Below are 22,552 nucleotides of genomic sequence, written 5' to 3' on the forward strand. Positions count from 1 at the left end.
ATTAAAATTGTGTTGAAGCCTATTAAAGTTTACTGAAGTTTTTAAAGGGATTTATTTTAATAACTAGACCTTACTCAATAAAAACTTTGGAAGTATTGTTTAAACTAGTGCATGGAAAGTGCAAGTTCAAAATAAATTTTGAGACGCAGATAACCACCAACTGAAAATAATTACTGGAGGTCAGAAACAGAACTGAGGGGTGGCAATAACTTGTGGTTCATATACTCTTCTAAACCTTTCTGGGTTTCCAGCACTTATTCTGCAAGTATAACAAGTTACTAAAGTATAGATAGGGAAATAAAAGCTCAGGCATGCTGCTGAAATAAAGGCTCTCTTATGCTAGATGCTGTACACACGCTTCTTTAAACTGCTCTCCTTTTCATAGAGTTCTATGGCAAGGCTCTAGTTACCACAATACACTTGCATTTAACTTAACATACGGAGGTGGACACAGCTATCCTAACCAAAAAGCAGCAACATTCTCTCAAACAATAAGGATTATGTTTTTTAAATTTTATGACCCTCTGTTTATTGATGGCAGGAATTAATTTAATTTGCTTTGGCAAACAGACAGCTCACTTGCCCAGCAGGCAAAAAAGTTTTAGACAGAATTAAAAAACCCTCAACAAAAAAACAAACAAACCCACCCTGTACTCACATCTTCTACCCTTCCATGTTGTGCTGCACTGAATCACCAAGACTTTCAAAGAAAGGCTATAAAGTAACTACTTACAAGACCTGGAAAGTAAGTTCTTATCAAGAGGAAACAGAAAGGTATTTTGAAAAGGCAAAGTGTCAACCTCCATTTCCATGAGGCAAGCAAATCCTTAAACCAAAGGTAGAGAAGAAAAGAAAAACATTCAATAGAAAGGTGACTTAATTCAAGCCCAATGCTCATCCTTTAATGGCTACAGATTCAGTGTAAAGGAAGCCAGTGGAAAAGTAAATTATGGCAAATAAACTGCAAGGAGGAAACCAGTGTGGAAAGGAAATGCAGAAAGCAATTATCTAAAAACATAAAATGTAAGGTGAATTTCTTCAGGCACTGCAGACACACCCATCTTAGACCTAGTCACAAAGAATGCTGGGGAAAGCACCTACTCTGCTTTCCTTCCCAACCCAGCAATCAAGTACTGTTAGAGGCATGTAAAAAGCTGTTAGGACAAGTCAGTAAGCTGAACAAAGGCCATCAATATTTTAGGGACTTCAGAGGGAAAGGCTGAGATATCCAGATAAAGTATAATTATTAATAAAAAAAGGGAACATACTAATATAAACAAGTATAAACAATAAGTGCCATTTTATAAACATAACTACCATGCAAAAAAAAAAAGCACGTAATGAATTAAAAAAGGCCTCTCTACCCTATCAAGAGCAGGTCTGCATTAACAGGGCCACCTATTTGTGCTAGGAAGATAAGCTGGTTTAGGCTGGGGTTTCTGGGCAGGCAATAAAGGTTCTGGTTTTGTGTTTAGCTACTCTCTTTAGAAGACAACCTCTCCCTTTCTCCTTGCTGAGGCATGCTGGCAGCCTTGCAGAAGCCTAAATTCAGCATCAGGGCCCCGAGCACCACTAACACACCTTCCTGACACCCATCAGCCTCACAGGGTGTCTGACCCATTACCACCACTACACCAGATCCCGACCTGCCCAGCGACTTCCCCACTTAACCTTGGCCTTCCTCATCACCAGACTAGCTCGGCGATCTGAGCTCTTGACTGATGCTGGGTACCGCTGCCCAGTCTGTCCAGTTCGCCTCGCTGGGGGCAGTGGGGGTGACAGCAGGTTTCCTTTGCTACTGCTCAGATCCCCATTCTGTTTGTGTCAATTTTTTTTAGCTAAGCTGGAACACTTATTAGCTACGCCCACCTCACTACAGATGGCACAGGTCGCAGGAATTCCCAGGACTAAACCAACTGTCTTTGTAGCCTCCTAGGAACAGCTGACTGTGTTGTTATCAAGGACAAGTACCTGCTCATTTTAGGAAGTATTTAAGAAAGAGGCAAGAGTAGGAAAAAGGTCTTTAAGGCACAGTGGCTGCCACTGAACACTGCAAATGGAAATACAGAAAAATGGTCAGTACAAAACCCATTAACAGAGACTGCAGAGATTGGTTTAATGGACAGTGATTAACACTCAACTGTACCATCACTAGAGGGTGCCATACGATTAGAGTTGCATTTCTGTTCTCAGCTAAGATCATGTCTGCATACTGATACAGCAGGAAGTTATATAAATAATAGGATAACAACATGAACCTCTGCTTTCCTCTTGCATTGACATATGCCCGACTGTGCAGTAGAACTGGAAAGGCAAGTTAAATCAGCAGAAAACTTCATTATAAAATAGCGACTATTGTTCTGCTGATTTAGTTTCTGAACCTACTTAGTAAAGAAGCAACCCACTGCCAGCAGGAAGGAATGGTGGGATCAGCCCTTCAAGCTGCACCGTGCTGTAAGATAAGACACCTACATCAAGATGGCTATAACTCTGTCCTTGCCCAGCTACACATTTCCATGCCTTGTTTCAGTATCAGTGTTCAAACAACCATGCAGAGGTAGTTCAGATTGTGCAGGTAGCATTTGCTTCCTTGGCAGGGTAAAATTTCCTCAGTGTTCTTAAGCAGCTCATCACAAACATCAGTATCAGTGCAAGGGAAGAACTCAGCATGTGGAGCAACAGGCAAAGGGGAAGACCAAATCAGACCTCTTTAAGCTTCCAGGGAACTGCAACACAAAATGCGATGGGAGAGGGAGGATTTTAAGTTGAGCTCAGCTTTGTCATGGCCTTCTCCAGGGTAGTGAACTTCATTTTACCATCATCCCCAATACCACCTGGGCTTTCAACTTCTGTATTCATACAATTTTTCAAACGATATGCTTGCTTACTGTCTATGAAATAAAGGCCCTCCTTTAGTGGACTAGGACTGACAATGTAACTAATATTTTATAATAAAGAACAGGAGAAGACTCTCAGACTGCTAGAAACTTAAGCAGTCTCACTTTAATCAGACAGAGATCTCTGTTTGTTCCTTAGATTCTTGGAAGGCATCACTGATGCCTTCATTTTACTATGGAAAGAGAATACAGTAGGGGCAGCTGAAACTATAACAGCAGTCTCCCTGAGGTCTCTAACATTTTAAAGTGGTCTACGACACAGTGAAAAAGTACCAAATTTTCTCTCTCTTTAATCTATCAGATCATATTAGAAGAGAAATGCAAACCTTGACTTCAACATATCTGTTCAAATGGCTATAGAAAAATTACATAACTGCCAACGGAAGCACAAATGCGCTATCGGAAATGGGAGATGTCCACTTTCTAAAGTACAACAGGTTGTAGCCAATCGGTTAAAAAAAAAAAAAAAAAAGGCAGGACTTTTACTCTAAACATCTCATAGAAAATTAAGAACAACTTCACTTAACTGTGAAATGAACAGGGTGCATATCTAAAATACTTCCACACAAAGACGACCGATTGTCATCATTCAGTCAATAAAAATAGAAACCTAATGGCCCCTTTTATGTAGACACTGTACTCAGTACCTGAATGTTTCAAGCTCTCCCAGCACTTTTATTGCCATGATCGCTCAACTGTTGAATGAAGCTCTCTTACCTTCTTTCCAAGCTTGATAATCAGAAACACTTTCAGATTGCTCGAGGCTGCTTTCTGACTGGGGTTACGCTTAAAATCTTCAGTGGGTCAGATTCTGATAATTACCATGCATGTAATTTTTGACAGGCTTGAATTAAGTTGATGGTTTTATTTCAGCTACTCATAAGTGGCAGCTTTTTATGGCTCCGGTTGAAAGGAGACAGTTTCCAGTGGAACATCAAACAGCAGCTTTTCAGTGGTTATTACTTACTCTGTCGTTTTGTACACATCAGAGTAGAGCCCTGCCTTCTGGTACTTCTTCTTTGGGGGTCGAGGGGCTTTCTTCTCACGCTGGGCTACAGCAGGCAAAGGCTGTTCAGTGTTTTCAGGTTCATGTGGTTTCCCAAGGGCATCATGTGGACTGGGAGGTTCAGCTACTGTCTCAGAAACACTGGAAGAAAAAGTAAAGATTAAAGATTATTTTACCATATTTATTACCATATTTCATTATTCCTCTCTATAATCTTTTCAGCAGAAAAAATTAAGTCCATGTTTCTGAATCACTGGGCATCTCAGCTGTTCAAAAGAGTGCAATTTGATGATCGCGATCAAGTGGTGGTTGAGCATTATCATAAGAAATGTATGATCTTTTAGATGTTATTATTAATTACCACAAAAGGAATGTTGTTTGTACTGCTAATGTTTATCCCTTGGAGCTTCATCTGAGTAATTTAGAAGGTGGCTTATTCTATCTGCTTTTGTACTCTAAAAATAGTAAGTGGTAAACCTTTTCTTAGCTTTCACGAAAGCCATACAATACACCCTTGGAACACGTGGTTCCAGCAACATTCTGTGAATCTAAATGCCTATACTACACCATTGATTCCTGAAACACAAATGGAGGGTTATTTTTCTGAACTATTGTGAAAACACACAAAGGAAGACTTCTGGAAGAGTCTGATCTGTTTGTATGGCTGACTTTGGGGGTAAGCATGTGAAGAATAGAACAGAGAGCGATCGGCTGGTGTGCCCCTTTCCTAGCCAGTGACTGCACAGGTGCACAACTTAGCTCCATATTCCTGCTCTGGTTTTACTCTTTATTTGCTTTGTGTAAACTGATCTCACCTAACATTCTGCCTTGCCTCTAAGTATTAGTTTGTAATGCACAAGAGTAACACTCATTCCATGGCACATGTAACTCTTACATTTCCTTATTCTGCACATGATAAAGGAACAATCTTTGTTATGACATCTCATCAGTAAACCTGTTAACAACTCATTAAGTGTTCTCCACCAAGACAACCATAAAACTCGCCTCACGTGAGACACAAACACAAATCCAACAGTTCTGGATTACCTAGGATTCCATCCTATTCTGGGGTGTGTTCAGTAATTTAGGAAGACTCTAAGCATACTTAGAACTGACATGTTGGTTCCCTCTAAACTGAACTCCTTAATAAAATAAATGTAATGTCAGAGTAGGATTCTTTCATGCATTGAAATGTTAAAAAACAACCCAACAATGACTCTACTGAGGGTACAAAACTGTAAGGGAATTACCTCTTACTGCTTTCCTGCTCATCTTCTGGTAAAGACTTTTGTCGCTTCCTGGCCTGTTCCTCCGCAAGCCACCTCTTTCTCTTCCAGCCTTTTCGGTGATCTGTATTCAAGTTCACACTTTGCACTACAGCTTCAATCACATCTGTGATGGTATCAGGTCCAAGGTGTAAGGGACTGCTGCTTTCCTCTCTTTTGTCTAACTCCTGACTGACCAGTCGAGCAGCCTGGAAAGCTTGCATTGAAACAACAGCCTGCATTGGGTACTTCCGGGGCCTACCTGGCCTGCGCTTTACAAAGTTATTCCCTGTCCGTGACTGCCTTTGCAGCTTCTTGGCTTTCAGAATTTTATTGACGTGGTCAAGATTTTTTTTTGTTGCCAAGATCTTGTTATAATTGCACATTTTCCTTGCTTGTCGCTGCATGGCTTCCACCACACTTCTCTTGAGATGATGTGAGGAATAGCTGCTTGGCAGTCGGTCTGGCAGAAGCGAGACACTATCGCTGCAGGACCTGCTGGGAATCGCTGGGGCTACGAGGCTGTCCTGTTTGCCCAGACCTCTCTCCCTGTTGTGGTTCCGAGCAGGACTGGTTGATGGTGGGACAGACACATTTGCAATGACTGCTTCTAAGGTTTTGTCCAAAGTCGCCTGGCCTTCATGTTGTGCCATGCGCTGCAGTAAGCTGTCCACTGGATCTTCACCAGTCCCTGCCAGCCTTGCTCCCCGGGTGGGTACTCCAATCACTGCACCACAGACAGACAGACACGTACTGAAACGGACTTGAGAGACCATCAAATCAGGGTGGAACTACAACACAACAGTAGGACAGACTGACAGCCTTTTATATCCTACAATTGCCTGGAATGCTCAACAAGACACCAAGGTCTGTAACACAAGTTCTAACAGGAAAGGGACTTAGCCATGTGAGCAAGTACAACGTCTACCCTTTATATCATCAGTTTTAACATACAATTATCTTATCTTTATTAACACACAGTCCCCCACTTCTATCAGCAAGGACCAATGAGGGCATTCCCTGTGTATGTACAGTTCAGAGCTCTTCTCAAGTTTTTTTTCCCTTAACACCAAAAATAAGAAACCCTCTGTCCACAGAAAAATTAAATAGGGATAAAAAAGCTGAGCAATATCCGAGATGTTTTTAAACAGATGTTTCTTCTTTTTTTGTAGTTTGGAAGCACTGAAATAACTTTTTCATAGATCTTGCAGTTTCTTTATCAAAAAGAGAAACAATGATGACAGAACTGATTGCAATTAAGTACAGTATATTGGATAAAGGTAAGTTAAAGTATGTGGAGAAAAGGCTAATTTAGACAGGAAGTAAAGTTAGATCTCACTTTTTAACCTATATGCTTAAGGATGCAGACTGGTATTTGAAAAATAATTTCCAGGTCAACCATATAGATTATGCTGTATTAAAAAGGGATTTGTTCCAAACTGAGAGCTTCCCAAAGCTTCCCTGGTAGTTCTTGGTGATAACATTTAATCAGAAGAAACCCTGTTCATTCAAGAGTAAAGTGGATGCTGTCTTCTCATAAACATATCACAACTGCACATTAGCATTTACAAAATGTTACTGTAATTGCGGCCAATTATTTACATTAGATCTACTTCCAACCAGTGGGTCCCAGGCTGTAGACTGAAGTGTATGTTCTAATGTAAAGGTAACTGTTAAAGGGAAGACAACAAACAGTTTTTATATGGAAGTGTTTCTGTCATTTGACAGGAGGGAGATTATGCATTAGCTAACAAAGATAAAGCATAAGCAGTTTAAAATAAGTATTTCCTAGTCTTAGTGCTCACTAGTGCAAGCGTGGTGCTCTGGATAAGGGTATTCCTCATTCAGATGCTAACCCTAACCCCAACCCGCAAGCGCAGGTGAAACCGTGCTTCAGAGAGCACACAATTTAACAGAGGAAGAATCAGCACAATGAGTTCTGAAGCTCCTCCTGTGAACAACATTTTTCCTACAGGTGAAAAAGGAACAGAGAAACACTTGTCAGGTCAGTGCTCTAAGCCTCACTGTAATCACTCTGAAAACCTATCAACCTGAACAACACTTAAAAGTACTAGAAGGGTTTACACTTTCAGCTTTCCATTTCAGATGAAATAAAGATAAATTATCCTTTGCTTTCTTATGGTCTTTAAATACAGGTCGGGATGGAGCTGAGGGTTCCTCATGGAAGCACCATCTGTTTAGCACAGTGAGCTCTGTGAACAGCTGTACCATCCAATGAAGTCCAGACTACACAAGACAACCCATTTGGACACACATGTCTAATGGATGCCCTTGAACCAGGGTTTCTGTTTGGAAACTGATCCAAAAGGATGGGACAACTAAAGGCTGTGATCTCCAAAGCAGCTGCAGCCCCAGTCAGGCACACTTGCAGCCCTTGGTAACAAAGCAGCTCTCTGACAAACACACTGAAATCCCACATGCATTCCAGATCTACAGAAAATATAACAAAGACTGGTCTTTTCAGCTGCATCATCAGTTCAATTACTTTGAAGTTGATAAACTTGTGATTAATTTCATTCTTATGCTCTCCCACACAAAATATACCTGAACTTTCAACACCTTCCTATACACAGACTTACATCAACTGGAGCTGCCCCTTAAGAATGAGTAAGTAGAAGAAAGTTAACAGGACAGAGAGGAAGAGAGCACACTTCTCTCCTGTAGATGACTTTCTCCAGCATATGCTGAATAAAGCATTTGTTGCAAGTATCTGTTTAAAGGGAGGAGGAAATAGCAGTCTAGACACATTCTTCTGTAAGCACCAGCTTGAGTTTCCCTATTCTACAACCCAATTTGAAGCACTTGTGTCCTAAAATGTAAGTGAAAATCTCAGTATTTCCATGAACGTATTACTGCTGCTAAAGTTCTCAAAGCAACGCTGTCTCAGCTGTCTGTATTAGCATAGGTCTTACTATAGCAGTGGTCCAAAAAAACAAGGCCACCAAATATTACTTGCCTGTAGAAGATGTGCTCTCAGATGTTGTTCTCTTCCTGGAAGGGCTGCAGTTTGTGCTCTCTGACTGCCTCTGGGGAGGTTTGTCCTGTGTTGGCAAAGTGCCTGAAAAGCGGATGAGGGAAGAGAAAAGCACACACACAAAAAATCATTTCAGTCTGGCTGTGCCAATACAACACACTGTAGGCACTAAATATTCAAATTAAGATTACTCTTTTTAGCTTTAGGAACACTTGCTTGCTATGCTGCACACAGGTGGAGAAGAACGGAAATGGACCATCAAGAAGGAATTTCTCACAGAATAATTGCATAGGTGGGACAGTAAATAAGCTTTGAGGAAAAGCCACTTATTATCATCAGAGTATTAGCTTTTATGTAAAAAAAGAAAACAACCCCCTCATACTCCTACTTTCAAATGAACCCCCTAGCTTCACTACTTGATTTTCACAGAACTGTTGAGTTTGAAAAGGACCTCTGCAGATGACCTAGACCAACCACACTGTTCAAACCAGAGCAGGTTGCTTAGGGCCACCTCATTCAGTTGTGTTTTCAACATCTTCAGCAATGAAGACTCCACAACCCAGAGTTCAATCACCCTTACAGTAAGACACCTTTTTCTTATGTACAAACAGACTTTCCTATACTTCAGTGTGTGCCCATGTCCTCCTCTCCCATCACGGGGCACCACTGAGAACAGTGTGACTCCTTCTTTACTCCATCCCATCGGGCACATAGACACGTCGGTAAGATCTCCCTTGCACGTTGTCTTCTTCAGGCTGAACAGTCCCAGCTCTCCCAGTCTCTCTCTGTATGATGAATGCTCCAATCCTTTTAGTCATCTTTGTGCTTTTCACTGGATTCACTACAGTATGTCCATGCCTGTCTTGGACTGAAGAGTCCAGAACTGGACACAGCACTCCAGATGTGGTCTCACCAGGGCTGAGCAGAGGGGAATAACCATCATCCTCAACCTGCTGGTAACGCAGCCCAAGATGCTGTTCCTTGTCTTTCCAGACCACTCCACCAGCCAGTGAAGATCCCTCTGAACAGCGGCATAGCCATGTGGTGTACCCACCACTCCTTCCAGCTCTATCATCTGCAGACTTGCTGAGGGTGCAGTCCATCCCATCATCCAGATCATTAATGAAGAGGTAACTAGTACTGGACCCCATGCTGATCCCTGGGGTACGCTACGAGTGACTGGCCTGCCACCGGTCTCCGTGTTGCTGATCGCAACCTTCTGTGCCTGGAAGGTCAGCTGATTCTCAGTCCACCTTGCTTTGTAAAAGCATTTCTCTTCCACTCCTCAGGCAGAAGTGCTTCGTGTAAGACACTACTAACTGCAGAAAGCTAGAAAAAAATTCTTAAGGAAAAGTACTTCTCTAGATTTAGCTCATGTTAACTTTTCCTTCTTGAGATCCTGTTACAAAAAATTAAAGATTTCTGCTTCGGTGAGCAATGGCAAACACGTAAAAACTCCAGGTCTGAACAAATGAGAGCGATTATTACCTACACACCAACAGGTACATCTCAATAATGTGCTACTGAACTGTAGGCACCTGCAGAGTGCCTTTCACTGTACGTACGGCCTGTGTTCCCAGAGCCCTCCTGCTCTGGCTGTGGATCCAGCAGAGCTCCACCCGCAGAGCCCCGGGCACGTGGCAGGGAGCAGGGGGTCTGGTGCTGCTCGTACCAGGCTTCTCCCGCCAGCACCGAAAGGCAGCCACATCCCTGGCCAGCCTCTCCACACAGGATGGAACAGCTGAGGCTGGGTTTGCCCTCCCTTTCCAGACTCGTTTAGGAGCAGCTATCAGCTGTTCGAAGTAACTCATAGTGTGAAGCTGCAGGAGTTCATTAAAGACCACTGTGGTCTTCAGATGAATGGGAAAAAGCATCCTACAAAATTCTTAAAAGGCAAAACGCAGGAGCCTTGTGACCTGTGCTGGCACAACCGCCGGTGTCCAACAAGCCTACGGCGTGTGAACTTCCATCTAACCTCCACCTCCTGTGAAATACTGAGCCCTGCCAGAGCCCCGTGTGCCAAACAAGTACTTTTCTAATACAACTTGGACGCAGGTGATCTCTGAAAATACCTGGCATCAGGTAACATCATAGAAAGAATCAGTCAGTTAATTCAACAAGGCAAGTTTAACATTCAAAACTCCACGGAAAGGAAGCATATTTTCCATATGGGATATGTGGAAATAAAACATCACGAATATCCCCTGCAGATCACACAGAACGATTTTAGAAGGCACTCTCTGATGCTGGTCTCTACTTATTTTAACTGCTCTGATACACTGCTCTCTCCACCACGTGCCTAAATTGCATCGTGTTAAGATATAAACAAGCCACGATGCACCACAAGCTTTTTCTTCATCTGCCCTATTTTCTGCAGTGCACAAAAACATCTTAGGCTTTCATGGTACTAGCTTCTGAACTGCAATTCAGCACTACAGTTAAAACCAAACCAAAATGCAATCTAACGTGCAGCCTGATGCTGCTCTTCTAACAAAAAGCCAGCCTTTGGACTTTAGTGGGGCTTTTAGCTAGATGCAGTTTTAAGTTTTCCAATATACTGCATGCACATGATGTGGAGCATTTGAAGCATTTTGTGAACCAGAAAAATATTGAGCCGACAGCCACTTGCATCATAAAACCACCTGGTTTCCAGTGTGGGAAATACACTTACTGAAAGCGATACAGGGAATCTGAGGAACCAGGCACGCATGCTGTAAGAGGGCAAGTGATTCAGAGCCTTCATAGGGAGGCTTCAGCTTAAAACATCTCTGATTTTCCCTTAATTAGGTTGTTCCTCATAAAAAAACAAGTCAGATCATTCACTGCAATGAAAATCCTCAGGAAATTCCCAGAACTGCAGGAATTCCCAGCTACCACAACCACTCCTCAGAGCCAAATTTAACCCTTTTGATGACCTAGCACTTTGAATTTTTCTTTCTGCAGGAGAAGCAGTCTCACAGCTTTATTGCTTTCTCCTGACTTGCCCCTACCCAGATCAGTTTTTGTAATATGAAATACTATGAAATAATATGAACTTGTAAAAGAAGCCAACCACTTCCAACTGCCCTTAAAATAAAGAAGCAAAACATAACCCCTGCAAATGCTAAAATAAAACAGAAAGAAAAAAATCCTTCCAAACATATGTAGTCAGAGTAGGGAGGTGGCAGGAGCCATCAGAACAGGAGTATCACAAGAAAAGGAGGAAGATGAAAGTAAGGAGTGTGAGGATGTATTTTATTCACTACCGGTAGCTGCTTGTTTGCTTGGCTCTTGGTCTGTGAATACTAGTCACGACTCACATTTTTAAGACAAATTATTTAAATTTCAAGGGAGTGCATGGGCAGCTACTGGAAGGAGGGAGGAGAAGCCATCAGAATTCCTGTACACATCAGAAATAAGCAAATGAGCACAAGCCACACTTTTGTCTTTTGCAGGTTATCTTTGCTATGTGGTCTCACTAACGTGCTCATAGCAATTAAGGTAGAAAGGAAAATTATTATTACAGATGTTTGTAGGAATAAAGTACAGCATCAAGTGACCCTTAAGCCAATGATGTGTAACATAGTTTCTTCAAGTCCTAAATTTCATATTAGATTTGTTTTTCTTAATATTATGCAGATGACAAAGCCTATGATTTCAGACTGGAAGTCTCCTCCCTAAAGATGAGCCCTCTAACAGCGTCACTGCAATTTGCTGTGTCTACAGTTTCCACCAGTTCTGTTCTAGTTTTGCTTGAGGCTACATAAGATTAATTTCCCAGCTATGAATAAAGCAGTCATGACAAGGTCTGGTCTCAGGCATTCCCAGCATCATTTAGCAACTGTTCTGAGGCAGTGCTAGAGGCCTCAAGTCAGGGATCCAAAGCTATACTGCAGTAGAGATTATCAAAACCACTAAAATGGAGTTACAAAAGAAAAAGGAAACATTTTCTTAAACAGAAATGTTATTCACAACAGTAGGACCAATTATAGTATTACCAGTCTGAAACAAATCAACTAAACTTCAAAACAAGCAGAAACATGGCTTTTAAAATATCAAAAATAAGGAGAAATTTTAGCTCATTTCTCCAGAAAGCTTTTTCATGAGAAAGCTTCCTTAGCACAATTTATATACTGATGTAACAAAGTGAGGAGAATCCAGTGGGAAGAGTTACTTACACAACCCCATAAGCAGCTCTGGAGCTGCACAAAGCAGTGCTCTGATGGAACAGAAACACCTGAGTGAAAGCAAGAGTAGTCCTGAAATTCAACACGGAACAATTCCTGCAAAGCCAAAGCTACACTCGCCCTCCTTTCCTAGCACATTTGCTACAGCATGAGGTCGCAAGGCTCACAGGACAGCGCGCACAACCGGAGCTCCCTTACCTGGCAAAGGCTGTAGCACCTTCTCAACAGAAGGCAACGGCTCCTTTCGGAGAGGTCGGTTTAGTGAGGGGTCTTGTGCGCTGAAGAGCCCGGGGCTGTCAGTTAATTTTTTACGTCCACTGGTGCTGGTAGAGTTTGTGACTCTGCAACTGCCTATTGCACTTGTGAAAAGATTTGTGTGTTCGTCGCTGCTGGCTGGCTCAGAGCTGGGAGCAAATCCCCCCAGGGACAGACCAGGGGGATTTTCTGAACAGTCTATCTGTAGCGGCGTCTGCAATCCCAATGCTAATGAATTAGTCTCCGAAGGCTCCCTCCTGACCCACTGATCATCTCTGCTCAGCAAACCCTTTGAAGGTGACAGGTGTGGACAAGACATGTGACATCTGTGTTTCTCTTTATGTTTGTACCTCTCACCAACAGCCTCCTTCCCAAATCTGTAGCGCTTCAATGACTCCAGAACTGTTCTAGAAGAGCTATTAGCTGCTATAGTGTCCATGGAAACCTGTGGTTGTTCAGAAGAACGATGTTCTCGGTGTTTATGGCGATGTCTATGCTTATGTTCGAGCATCCAGCCATAAGCCATTTCAGGTGGAACACTGGGATACGTGCTCATTGACAAGAGCGGAGTCCTGCTTGTCGTGAGGAAAGCCTCCTGGCGTAAAAGTTTATGCTTCTTCTTGTGATATTTGGTGGGATTGAGAAGCAAATGGCCTGTATGCATGTAAGAAGGTGGTGGCAGGGGGGTAGTAAAAGAAGGAGAAGGTGGAGGAGGATAGAGAGTGGGAGGGTACCTTCCGTAATAACCTAAGCCTATGGGAGCAGCTGCAAGGGGAGAAGGAGAGTAAGGCATGCCGTACGAGGGGTAGAACCCGGTACTGGAGAGGGGAAAGCTGAGACTATGCATGAAAGGCATTTCTGCCATGGCCTCCCGCATTTTTGGAGGCCTGCCTCTCTTTTTCTTTAAATCAGGTTTTCTAATGTAGTGCAAAGGATCTAAAGGAAAAGTAGGATGGGTATAGAAACTATTGAAATTTATCCTAAAAATAGTAGGTAGTAAATCTCGGGGTATAAAATGGTGACTTCTGTGGGTTATTCTAATTTCACTTAACCGACTTATTAATTCTTCTAACTCAGCAAGGAAATCTGGGTCCTGCCTACCTCGAAGCTGAGGATACTTCTTCTTCCTTTTTCGCTTCTGCCTCTTCATTTTGTCATAAGTAAGGTAATCGTGACTGCGGCGCTTACATTTGTGTTTATGCTTTTCTTTTAGATTACTTAGAACGGTGGAAGTTTCAGGTGGAATAAGGGAAACATGATCAAACGAATGCCTTTTCTTCTTTTGCCCACAAAACTTCTCTGCTCGATCTGAAGTGCTGTTATTATCTGTTCCTATTCCACTGTCACTGGGAATTGTCTCATCGCTGTGAGACTCACTCACTGGGGAAGGAGTGGCTTCTTTCAGCGATGTCAGCTCACTCAAGTGAGAAGGAGAGTTTGGCAACAATGTAGGTGGAGATAATCTCCTCCTTCCCTTAGCAGCTTTTTTCATTGCAAGTGTCTGAACAACACTTCCTTGTCTGGAGTGTATGTGTAAATACGGCACTGAGCTGGGCTCAATAAATCCTGCGTCGCTGCTGACAGGGCTCTGCCCCCCACTCACTGCAGAAGACGGAGAGCAAACTGGAGCTGGAAGAATCTCTGGATTATTAGCTGTCGAAGGCAGCAAGTGGGGAAGTACTTGTCCGAGCGACGTACCAGGAACTTGCTGAGCAGAATTCTCAAGCACTGTCAAACTTGCAGAACTGCTAGTTAAAATACCATTCAGAACAGCTTTAGGTTTCCTTCCTCTCCTTTTTCCTATATAAATGGTTCCTTTCTTGCTGACATTTATTTGCTGGCCTAATTTTGAACCAAATGTGGCAGCAAGAGTTGACACTGTATTGTGGAGTTTAGATTGCACTTTCCCTTTGTTATTTGGTTCTACTGTAGTAGACAGAATCTGATTCAAAAGTTTCTTTCGCTTCAGAGTTTTCATTTTATTTATTTTTCGAATAATTGTTTTCATTAACTGTCCATTATTTCTCTTGGCAACTTTTCTGTCTGCGTCTACTTCCAAATCAGTCATACTACAAATATTTGTTTTTTGGCCCTCTTCTGGCCCTCGGAGCTGGTCTTTTCTCTCAAAAAAATCTCCACTTTGATGTTGATCGCTGTCGGAGTCTATCTTGCTCGAGTTATCTGTTCCAACAAAAGGTGCCACAGAAAGAATAGGTGGTTTCATTTTAATTGATGACCTGATTTGCCTTTTAGGTCTCCCTCTCTTTTTAGGAAAAGGTTGCCCTGATAAGCTCTGTTTTAGGGAGGGAATTTCCACTTCAGGCTGCAAAACTGGAGGTTCTTGCTCTTCTTTTGACTGCACTGAAAAGACTTTTGATGCTGGAATCTTTAAAGTTCTTTTGGGGGGACCTTCCAGCTCTGGCATCTCCTTGGATTTAGGCCTTCCTCTCTTGGGTTTATACATGTCAGGTATGAAATCATCTGACATACACAAAGTAGAGGGTTGTTTGTGAGTACTGTAGAACTTCTGAGTTTGCTTCTCAGTCTCAGCTAACAGCGCAAGAGACTGCCCATTAGCTTCATTCAGTTTTGGCAACTGATGTTTGACAAATTCGTGCTCCAGGAATGAAGGCGATCCCATGTTTTTCAAGAATTTGGCCTGTTCCAAATTACTGCTTGATAGTGCACTGTATGAAATGTTTTTAAAAAGCTCTGACCTTTCTAGTTCTAGACCCTTTGGAGATCGACATGTGTTTCTTGACACCACTTTAGTCCACCGTGGTTTCCTTCCTTTTCTTTTCTTTAAAGGTTTTGATTGCTGAGTAGCGCTCAAAGTTTTTGCTCCTTGGCAGGATTTATCTGATGCAGCTATTGTACCAATCTTTAGGAACTGCTTGCTACTAAATAAGCTTGTAAAACTAACTACTGAAGGGGTGACAGAAGCATGAATGCTTGTTTCAGCTGTCATAATGGGCTTTTTCCCCATAGAAGGACTAGTTCTGGAAGTTTCTATGTAAGTAGCTTTTGAATCATTTAAGTCTTTATCAGTACCTTTAAAATCGGTGCTCAGAGTATGGTTCAATGTTCTGTTTATATTCATAAGTGTACTGTCAGAAGTAAACTGAGTTTTGCCAGTCTGGTCTGAAATACCTTCTAAGAGATCTGCTGTGGAGCTTAAATGCAATGAGTTAGGTACTAACTGTGAAGATGTTGTCGAGAGGCTCCTGTTTAAGGTGGTAACAGACACTGTGGGTGAAGGCGATGGGAGATTTCCCTCCCCTACTGCACTAAATGGGGACTTGGCTGTTGATACATCTGAAGCACCTCCTGTTCTGAAGTCTGGTGAAGTGCAATATACCGGAGGCTGTTTTTCATGCTTAGATGTTTCATAAATCCCTTTTTCACTGGTTGAGTAAGCATCCTGTGGAATGCGGATTCCTTCACTAAACATCTCTTTGCCTACATCAGCAATTTCCTTCCTAATTGAAAATTTTTCCAAGGTGCTTTCTTTATTCTGTCTCATAATATGCTTCTCAAATGTTTTGCTAGTATTATTTTCCTTCAGTAAATCTGTGGTCTCATGGCTTTCAAGGCTACTGAGGTTTGAATTGCAAGGAAGCTTAAAGGCTTCTGATGCAGGCATAAGAGAGTCTGTTTGCAGAGTTCCAGAGTCCTTGTTAACCAAACCAACTGGACTGCCAATTCCTGTTGGCTTCTTTCCAGAGTCCTTGCCAGCCAATCCCGCTGGACTGCTAATTCCTGGCATCTTCCTCCCAGAGTCCTTGTTAACTGGTCCCACTGGGCTGCCAATCCCTGGTGCCTTCCTTCCCGAGTCTTTGTTAGTTAGAACTGTTGTATTGCCAGTCCCTGGCATCTTTCTCCCAGAATCCTTGTTAACCAATCCTGTAGGAGTATTTATTCCCAGCAACTTCTTCCCAGCATCCTTGTTAATCAGTCCTGCCGGAGCGCCAATCCCTACTGGCTTCTTGACAGGCTCTTTATTAGTCAGTCCAGCGGGAGTGCTGAGACCTAGATGTTTCCTCCCAACATCTTTGCTGATTAACCCAACTGCAGAGCTGGTCATTGGCTGCTTCTTTCCAGAGTCCTTGTTAACTAACCCAGTTGGAGTGCTGATCCCTGGTGGCCTCTTTCCAGAGTCCTTGCTGACCAATCCAATTAATGGGCCAATCCCTTGTGGCTTCTTCCCAGAGTCTTTGTTAACCAATATGGCTGCACTACCAATCCCTAATGGCTTCTTCCCTGAGTCCTTGTTCACCAATCCAACAGCAATATCAGATCCTGGCAATTTCTTTACCAAATCTTTGTTAACTAACCCACTTGCAGTTATGGTTGCTGGTAGCTTCTTCCCAGAGTCTTTAACCAAACCAGATGGAGTTCCATTTCCAGGCTTCTTCTGCTTTGTTTTGGAAGACTTTGAAGGAGGACAAGTTGCAATAAGTTGAGCCAATTTTTCTGTTACAGTTGTTGCTCCATTAATTTGTGTTCTATCCTTTAAGTCAGAATTATGGCTACTCATAAGAGTCGGAGGAGATGACTTTATATAATCTGTCATTTCAGAGCGTAATGGGGAAATTTTCTTAGTTAAAGGATTTGTTTCTACTTGTATACCTTCTTCCACAGGCAATTCAACTGTTGCGACTTCTCCAGCTTTCTTGTATGACTTTGAGGGGTCCTGGAAATTAATTAAAAAAAAAAAAAAAATCTTTAGGAAGAGAACACAAAGACCCTCTCTGAGTAACACAGTATCTTTTTATGGTGAGACAATTAATACCTGCTTCTGATAATAAGGTAACTATATAAACACATGCTTCACGATCCTATTCATTTTAAAGCAAATGTATTTCAGTGGACAATGTTAAAGCTTTTCTGATGTTCAGGAAACCCAAACTTGCCCCCAGTCATCAACTCTAAACCATTTCATCTGTTCCCCAGTTATAAACATTCTCAAAAAATACTGCCGAGGATTATTAAAAAACACCCATTAACAAAAATGTACTGGGCTAACTATTTGTAGTGTGATAGCACTTGAAGACCTCACATGCTCCTGCCTGAGAAGTTGCTGAACAATGCACTACAAGGGCAGGCATTGTGTAAACCTGTCCATGACAAAATTTAAACATAAGCAGTGCACAGCCATGAGCTTCAGGAATAACAAGGACATTTTCTATATGGAAGGAAATAATGGAAGAAAAGGATTTGGATACATTGCTCATATATTGAGAAAATCAAGTAAGTCTCTCAGCTGAAGTCAGGATCAGTATAGCTCTACCAGCACCAGCCACAGCATAAGTGGTACACCAACTATAAGTATTTTTAAGAAAGTTATCTCAAAATAGTGAAAATGGATCACCTCCTATATCTCAGACTAGCCTCGATCACTACCTGTTTCTTTACTAGGTCCACGCTCAAATCCCTGATGTACCAGAAGCTAAATTTCACCAGCTGTTACAATCACCACCCTACCAGCCCACACTTCTAGAAGGTAAACAAGATTTAAGCAGAACAGTGATAGGTCACTGATCAAAGTTCTCTCCTTGGGGGAGGACAGCCACGAGCATCGGCTGGGGTCGGATGTCTCTGAACCTGCTGCAGTAGTGGAACAAAACTCACCAGTCATATCGGTTACTGGTTTTAAAGCTGTGCTGTAAAAGAGACTGCGATCTGTGGAGAATAGTTTGGCACTCAGCCCAGCTTTTCTGTGGCAGCTGCAACCTTATGTAAATTATGCTGGAGCGTCAATTTCAGGAACCCTCCCAACTCCACTACCCTCATACTCACAAAACCTACAGCTGGAAGGCGGGGAGCAGCCATGATCTGTCCTGCTGCACTGGAGACAAAAAAGTTGCCACGCTTCCCTGAAGTAACTTCCACTGTGCAAACAATCACTGCCTGAGCCGGGAAGGGGAGATCTGAAGTCCAAAATGTGTTACAGAGAGCTTGCGATGTGTACAGCACTTCAAAGCTTCAATGGCTGCTGTGCCCACGTTCACATTCAGCTCTACAAATGTGTCTAGTCTCCTCTTTTCATTTTGCGGGCCTTCCACACAGTGCATTCAGTGTTTTAACTTTCTCATGTAGTTCCAGGGAGCAGAGAGTCCTGCTTCACTGTTTGGCTTGAACGACCACACAATTTTATATCAGAGAAGCACACTCAGATTTTAACGCAGATAGTTTTGTGAAGACTACTAACAAATCATTCCCAGAAAAAAAATAAGCCCCCCTTAACATCTCCTAGGTGTTCCATCCATCAAACTCACACAATCTGTCTGCAAACAAGCACATACTTCAAGTTCCTTCGTTGATGCCTCTACGTTGCAATGAAAACTGTCAATGTCACATTAAAGTCTGAAACAGTTTCTCTTGGATTACAGGCATTTTCAGTCAAGAGTTCTAGACCTATTCTATGTTACCCTGCCTTTCAGAGGGTAGGCTTCATCTAGGCGCAAAGCCGTTAAGAAGGTCTGGATTATACTACATTAAAAACCATTATGTGCTTTAAAAACTAAAACATTTAATCCTGTGCAATCTTTAGCTTTAATTGTCTGGCTTAAAGCTCTACTCAACAAAAGAATCAAACAAAGCAATTACATAAACCATGTAAGTTTTCATAAAATTGATATTATTGTTAATTTTGCACTGAGATCAAAGTTCTAAATCTCCTATGTGGATCTACAGTCTAGAGACTTGCACCATTAACTTGAGGAATAGAGTCCAGGTTGTTCTGAGATAAACTACTAACAGGCTATAACCAATCATTCCAGAATCACCATGGGCACCAACAGCAAAAAAAAATCACTCCTAAAAAAAGCATTCATTGTTACACTACAGCATGATCTCAGGGTTTATATTACTAGGTTTTTATTTACGGATGTTATTTATATAGACTCCTATCAAGCCCAGTGTAAAATTCACACTTCTCACACTAGAAACAAATTAGGAAATGAAAGCTAGTCTCAACTTCCAAAAGCTGAAATAGAAGAAAACAGCCTGTTCATGAAAGTTTTCTTTGTTAATTCTTTTGAGAACTACCAGAGCGCAGTAAGAATTTTTGTATGTGTATATATATACATACAGAGAGTTTTACCCATTCCTATTTTAGCTGTTGTACTTCTGGCAATGCACAGGCTATAACTCAAATGAGCATTCTAAAGAACCACAGAAATTGTTTGTGTAGTTGTGGCATCAGTGTATTCTATACAAGTTCCCCAAATGACTGAAAGTGTGTTTGCTGTTTATTTTTTAGCACCAAGACTCTTTAGTCTTTTCTAAAAGCAAGTTTTAGCTCACTAACAGGAAAAAAATGTCTTTATAATTAGTCTAAGACAAAAAATTACAGAGAATATTCTTGAGCTACTCAAAAAGAGAAGAAACCAAAACACTTTTCTAGTTTTGTTACTCTTTTGCATGACAATTTTCAGTTAGTGGCTGCGATTTCATCAGCAAACTTTCCTGTAGAGCTTCCCGACATAACCAAGGGCGACAGAAAGAGCTGCAGAATACCACACTCAGCAGTTTTAGAAAGTAAGGAGATGGAGCAAAAGGGCACGTTCCAACTTGCTGCACTGTTTTACCATGACAGTTGTAGAATTACAGCAGGCTGTTACTTTCACTTCTTGCCTTCCTAATTTTCTAAAACTTTAGCAATGCAACCTTGCTTCAGCAGTGGCTAGTTACCTTGCAAGCATCGACTAACCTTCTGTACACCTCTTGTGCTAAAACTAACAGAAGCACAACATATATTTACTTATGTCTAAGGCTCATTATTTCAGGCTTAGCAAAGGCACACCAGCCATAGAGCCATATCTGTCTGTCACAGCACTCTTCTGAAAGAAAGAAATCCAAGTTTCATATTCAGTGTCAAAAAGCAAACTAATTATCATTTTTTCATTACAGTAACTTCTAATTTTGTTTCTCTTGACATCCAGGAATTTTAGCCATTTCTAGGTCTTGCTTTTCTGTTCCACTATTTTATCTTTAGAATACTACTAACTTTTTTGTCTACATATTTCTGGAGAAGTTGTAAATACACAAGTTACCCATCTCACCTCCCCGGGCATCTTTCACAATGGAGATAAATCCTCAACTGAAACAACTGCAGCCACTTTAAGCAGTCCTTTTAGCACTGAGCCTGAGAAATAAGACTAACTGTCGTAGACGGGAGTGCAAGGTATTCTCCTACTATTTTAATTTTTCACACCAAAGTTCCTAAAAGATGCACAAAGAAACTGGGAGAGCTAAATATGTACTCATAAGGAAACAGATAGGTGCATGAAAAACAGCAGTGTAGGGAGAAACTTCAGCTTTAAATCAGTAGGCACAGACTAAAAGGAGACAGTGTGGAGGGTACATTCCAGCTTTCTATTTGCAAAACTTTTAGATGTATAGGAAAAAAGAGCATGCTGTAACAAAACACTTCTAAAACTTAGCATCTGTGCAACTGAATTTATCCTATTTTCCCTATCTGTTATCACTACTTTTACTTGTTATATTATGCATATCATAAAAACCAAGGCATGCTCAAGGTAGGGTTATCTCCTTACATTTGGAAAATACCTGGCACATCTCTCAAGCCACTGCATTTATATGCAGTTTATCACCATGCTGCCTTCTAACCTATCTGGAAAAGTATAGTTTTACTTTTCACACGCTGCTTGATACATCCATCGCAGAGTGTCAGTTACGACACACAGCAAAAACAATGGCTCTGACAGGTAAGAAAAAAATATAAATCCAAACACTAGAGACAAGCACAGCAAATACACAGCCCCATGTAAAGAGAGGCAAGACCCCCCACCTTCTTATACATAAGGGACTAAATATTACACTATTACTTTTGAGAAATTTACCTATGATCTTCAAGTTAACACGGGAATTACCTCTCACTACAATTAAAAACACAACACTGGCAAGTTGTGAAAGAGCAAAAGCATTTTTTGCCAATGGAAAATGAAATCAAACCATTCCTAATGTTATATTCTTCAATATCAAAGGTTTCATGGGAAAAGTTAGCAGAACATGATTGTGCAGAAATGCCAGAAACTGTTAAATACAGTTTAAATTTCTTATGACTTGCAAAACACCACATAAACACTCTACTCACTTGTTTTAAAGGACAGTGCTCGTTCTTCTCATCTGTCATCTTCCCACTCTTTGGTACCTTTCTTGGTTGCTTGATGCTGGTTTTTATAGCAGGCCGGCACACATAATTCTCAAGGTTCTTGGGAGGCTTTTTCGTTCGCTTTGCTTGAAGACCAATCTTCAGTTTCAAGTTTCCCTCTGAAAAGTTTGTTTCTTTCACTGAAAAATGTTGCTGTGCATCAGTTAGAGCCTCGTTCTTCCCATTCTCAGGACTGTTCCCCTCCCGATTCCTCTTACTGTCGTCTTCTTCCTTGGTGCAACTTTCTAACTCTACTTCTTTTCCCACCAATGTGCCAATGTTTACTACAGAGGGGCTTTTCCCAGAAAACCCTTCAGAATCAGAACCCAAGCCTAACATAGCAGTATTCTGAGGGTCCATCACAGGCGGAATATATGCCTTCGGGTAATTTTAGGGAAGATTTACAGAGATATGTTCCACAGAAGATCTGTTCTACTACTGGCAGCCAGCATCTTTTAGTCTGTAGATGGAAAAGAAAGACAGAATTTAACTTCGGTTTTCTAGCAGAAATGACTATTAAAAACAATTAGAAAGCAAACAACCTGTTTCAGACAAGCACAATTATGCAGCTTCACCAGCCCTTCCTGTAACATACTACAAAAATACAACTTATCAGTGAAACCACTTTTAAATAATAGGTGAAAAACTAAAGTAATTTAATATTGTAACGTAATTTCCAATTAATCCACAGGACACTTCAAATGAACAGTTTCAATGAATTTCAAAGTGAGTTTCAATGGTTTCAATGAGCTCAGCAGTTGTCTATGACATTTGGCCTCCCGGCAGGTCA

General features: G+C 41.5%; 1 protein-coding gene across 1 annotated transcript in view; it reads right to left on the bottom strand.

Annotated features, from left to right (window-relative positions):
• Nucleotides 1–22,183, bottom strand: part of ASH1L (ash1 (absent, small, or homeotic)-like (Drosophila)) — a 40,658-nt gene extending 18,475 nt beyond the window's left edge. Inside the window, exons 1-7 of the mRNA XM_008943535.1 lie at nt 21,706–22,183; nt 16,674–17,277; nt 16,446–16,562; nt 12,528–16,382; nt 8,146–8,247; nt 5,154–5,895; nt 3,865–4,044 (exon numbers count right to left, since the gene is read on the bottom strand). Coding sequence (XP_008941783.1) covers nt 3,865–4,044; nt 5,154–5,895; nt 8,146–8,247; nt 12,528–16,382; nt 16,446–16,562; nt 16,674–17,277; nt 21,706–22,122 — 6,017 coding nt within the window. The 5' untranslated portion in view covers nt 22,123–22,183. The remainder of the gene's footprint in view (nt 1–3,864; nt 4,045–5,153; nt 5,896–8,145; nt 8,248–12,527; nt 16,383–16,445; nt 16,563–16,673; nt 17,278–21,705) is intronic.
• Between the last annotated feature and the right edge of the window lie 369 nt (nt 22,184–22,552).

The sequence above is a fragment of the Merops nubicus genome, unplaced genomic scaffold (assembly GCF_000691845.1).
Source record: "Merops nubicus isolate BGI_N331 unplaced genomic scaffold, ASM69184v1 scaffold24467, whole genome shotgun sequence".
Classification (NCBI taxonomy): domain Eukaryota; kingdom Metazoa; phylum Chordata; class Aves; order Coraciiformes; family Meropidae; genus Merops; species Merops nubicus.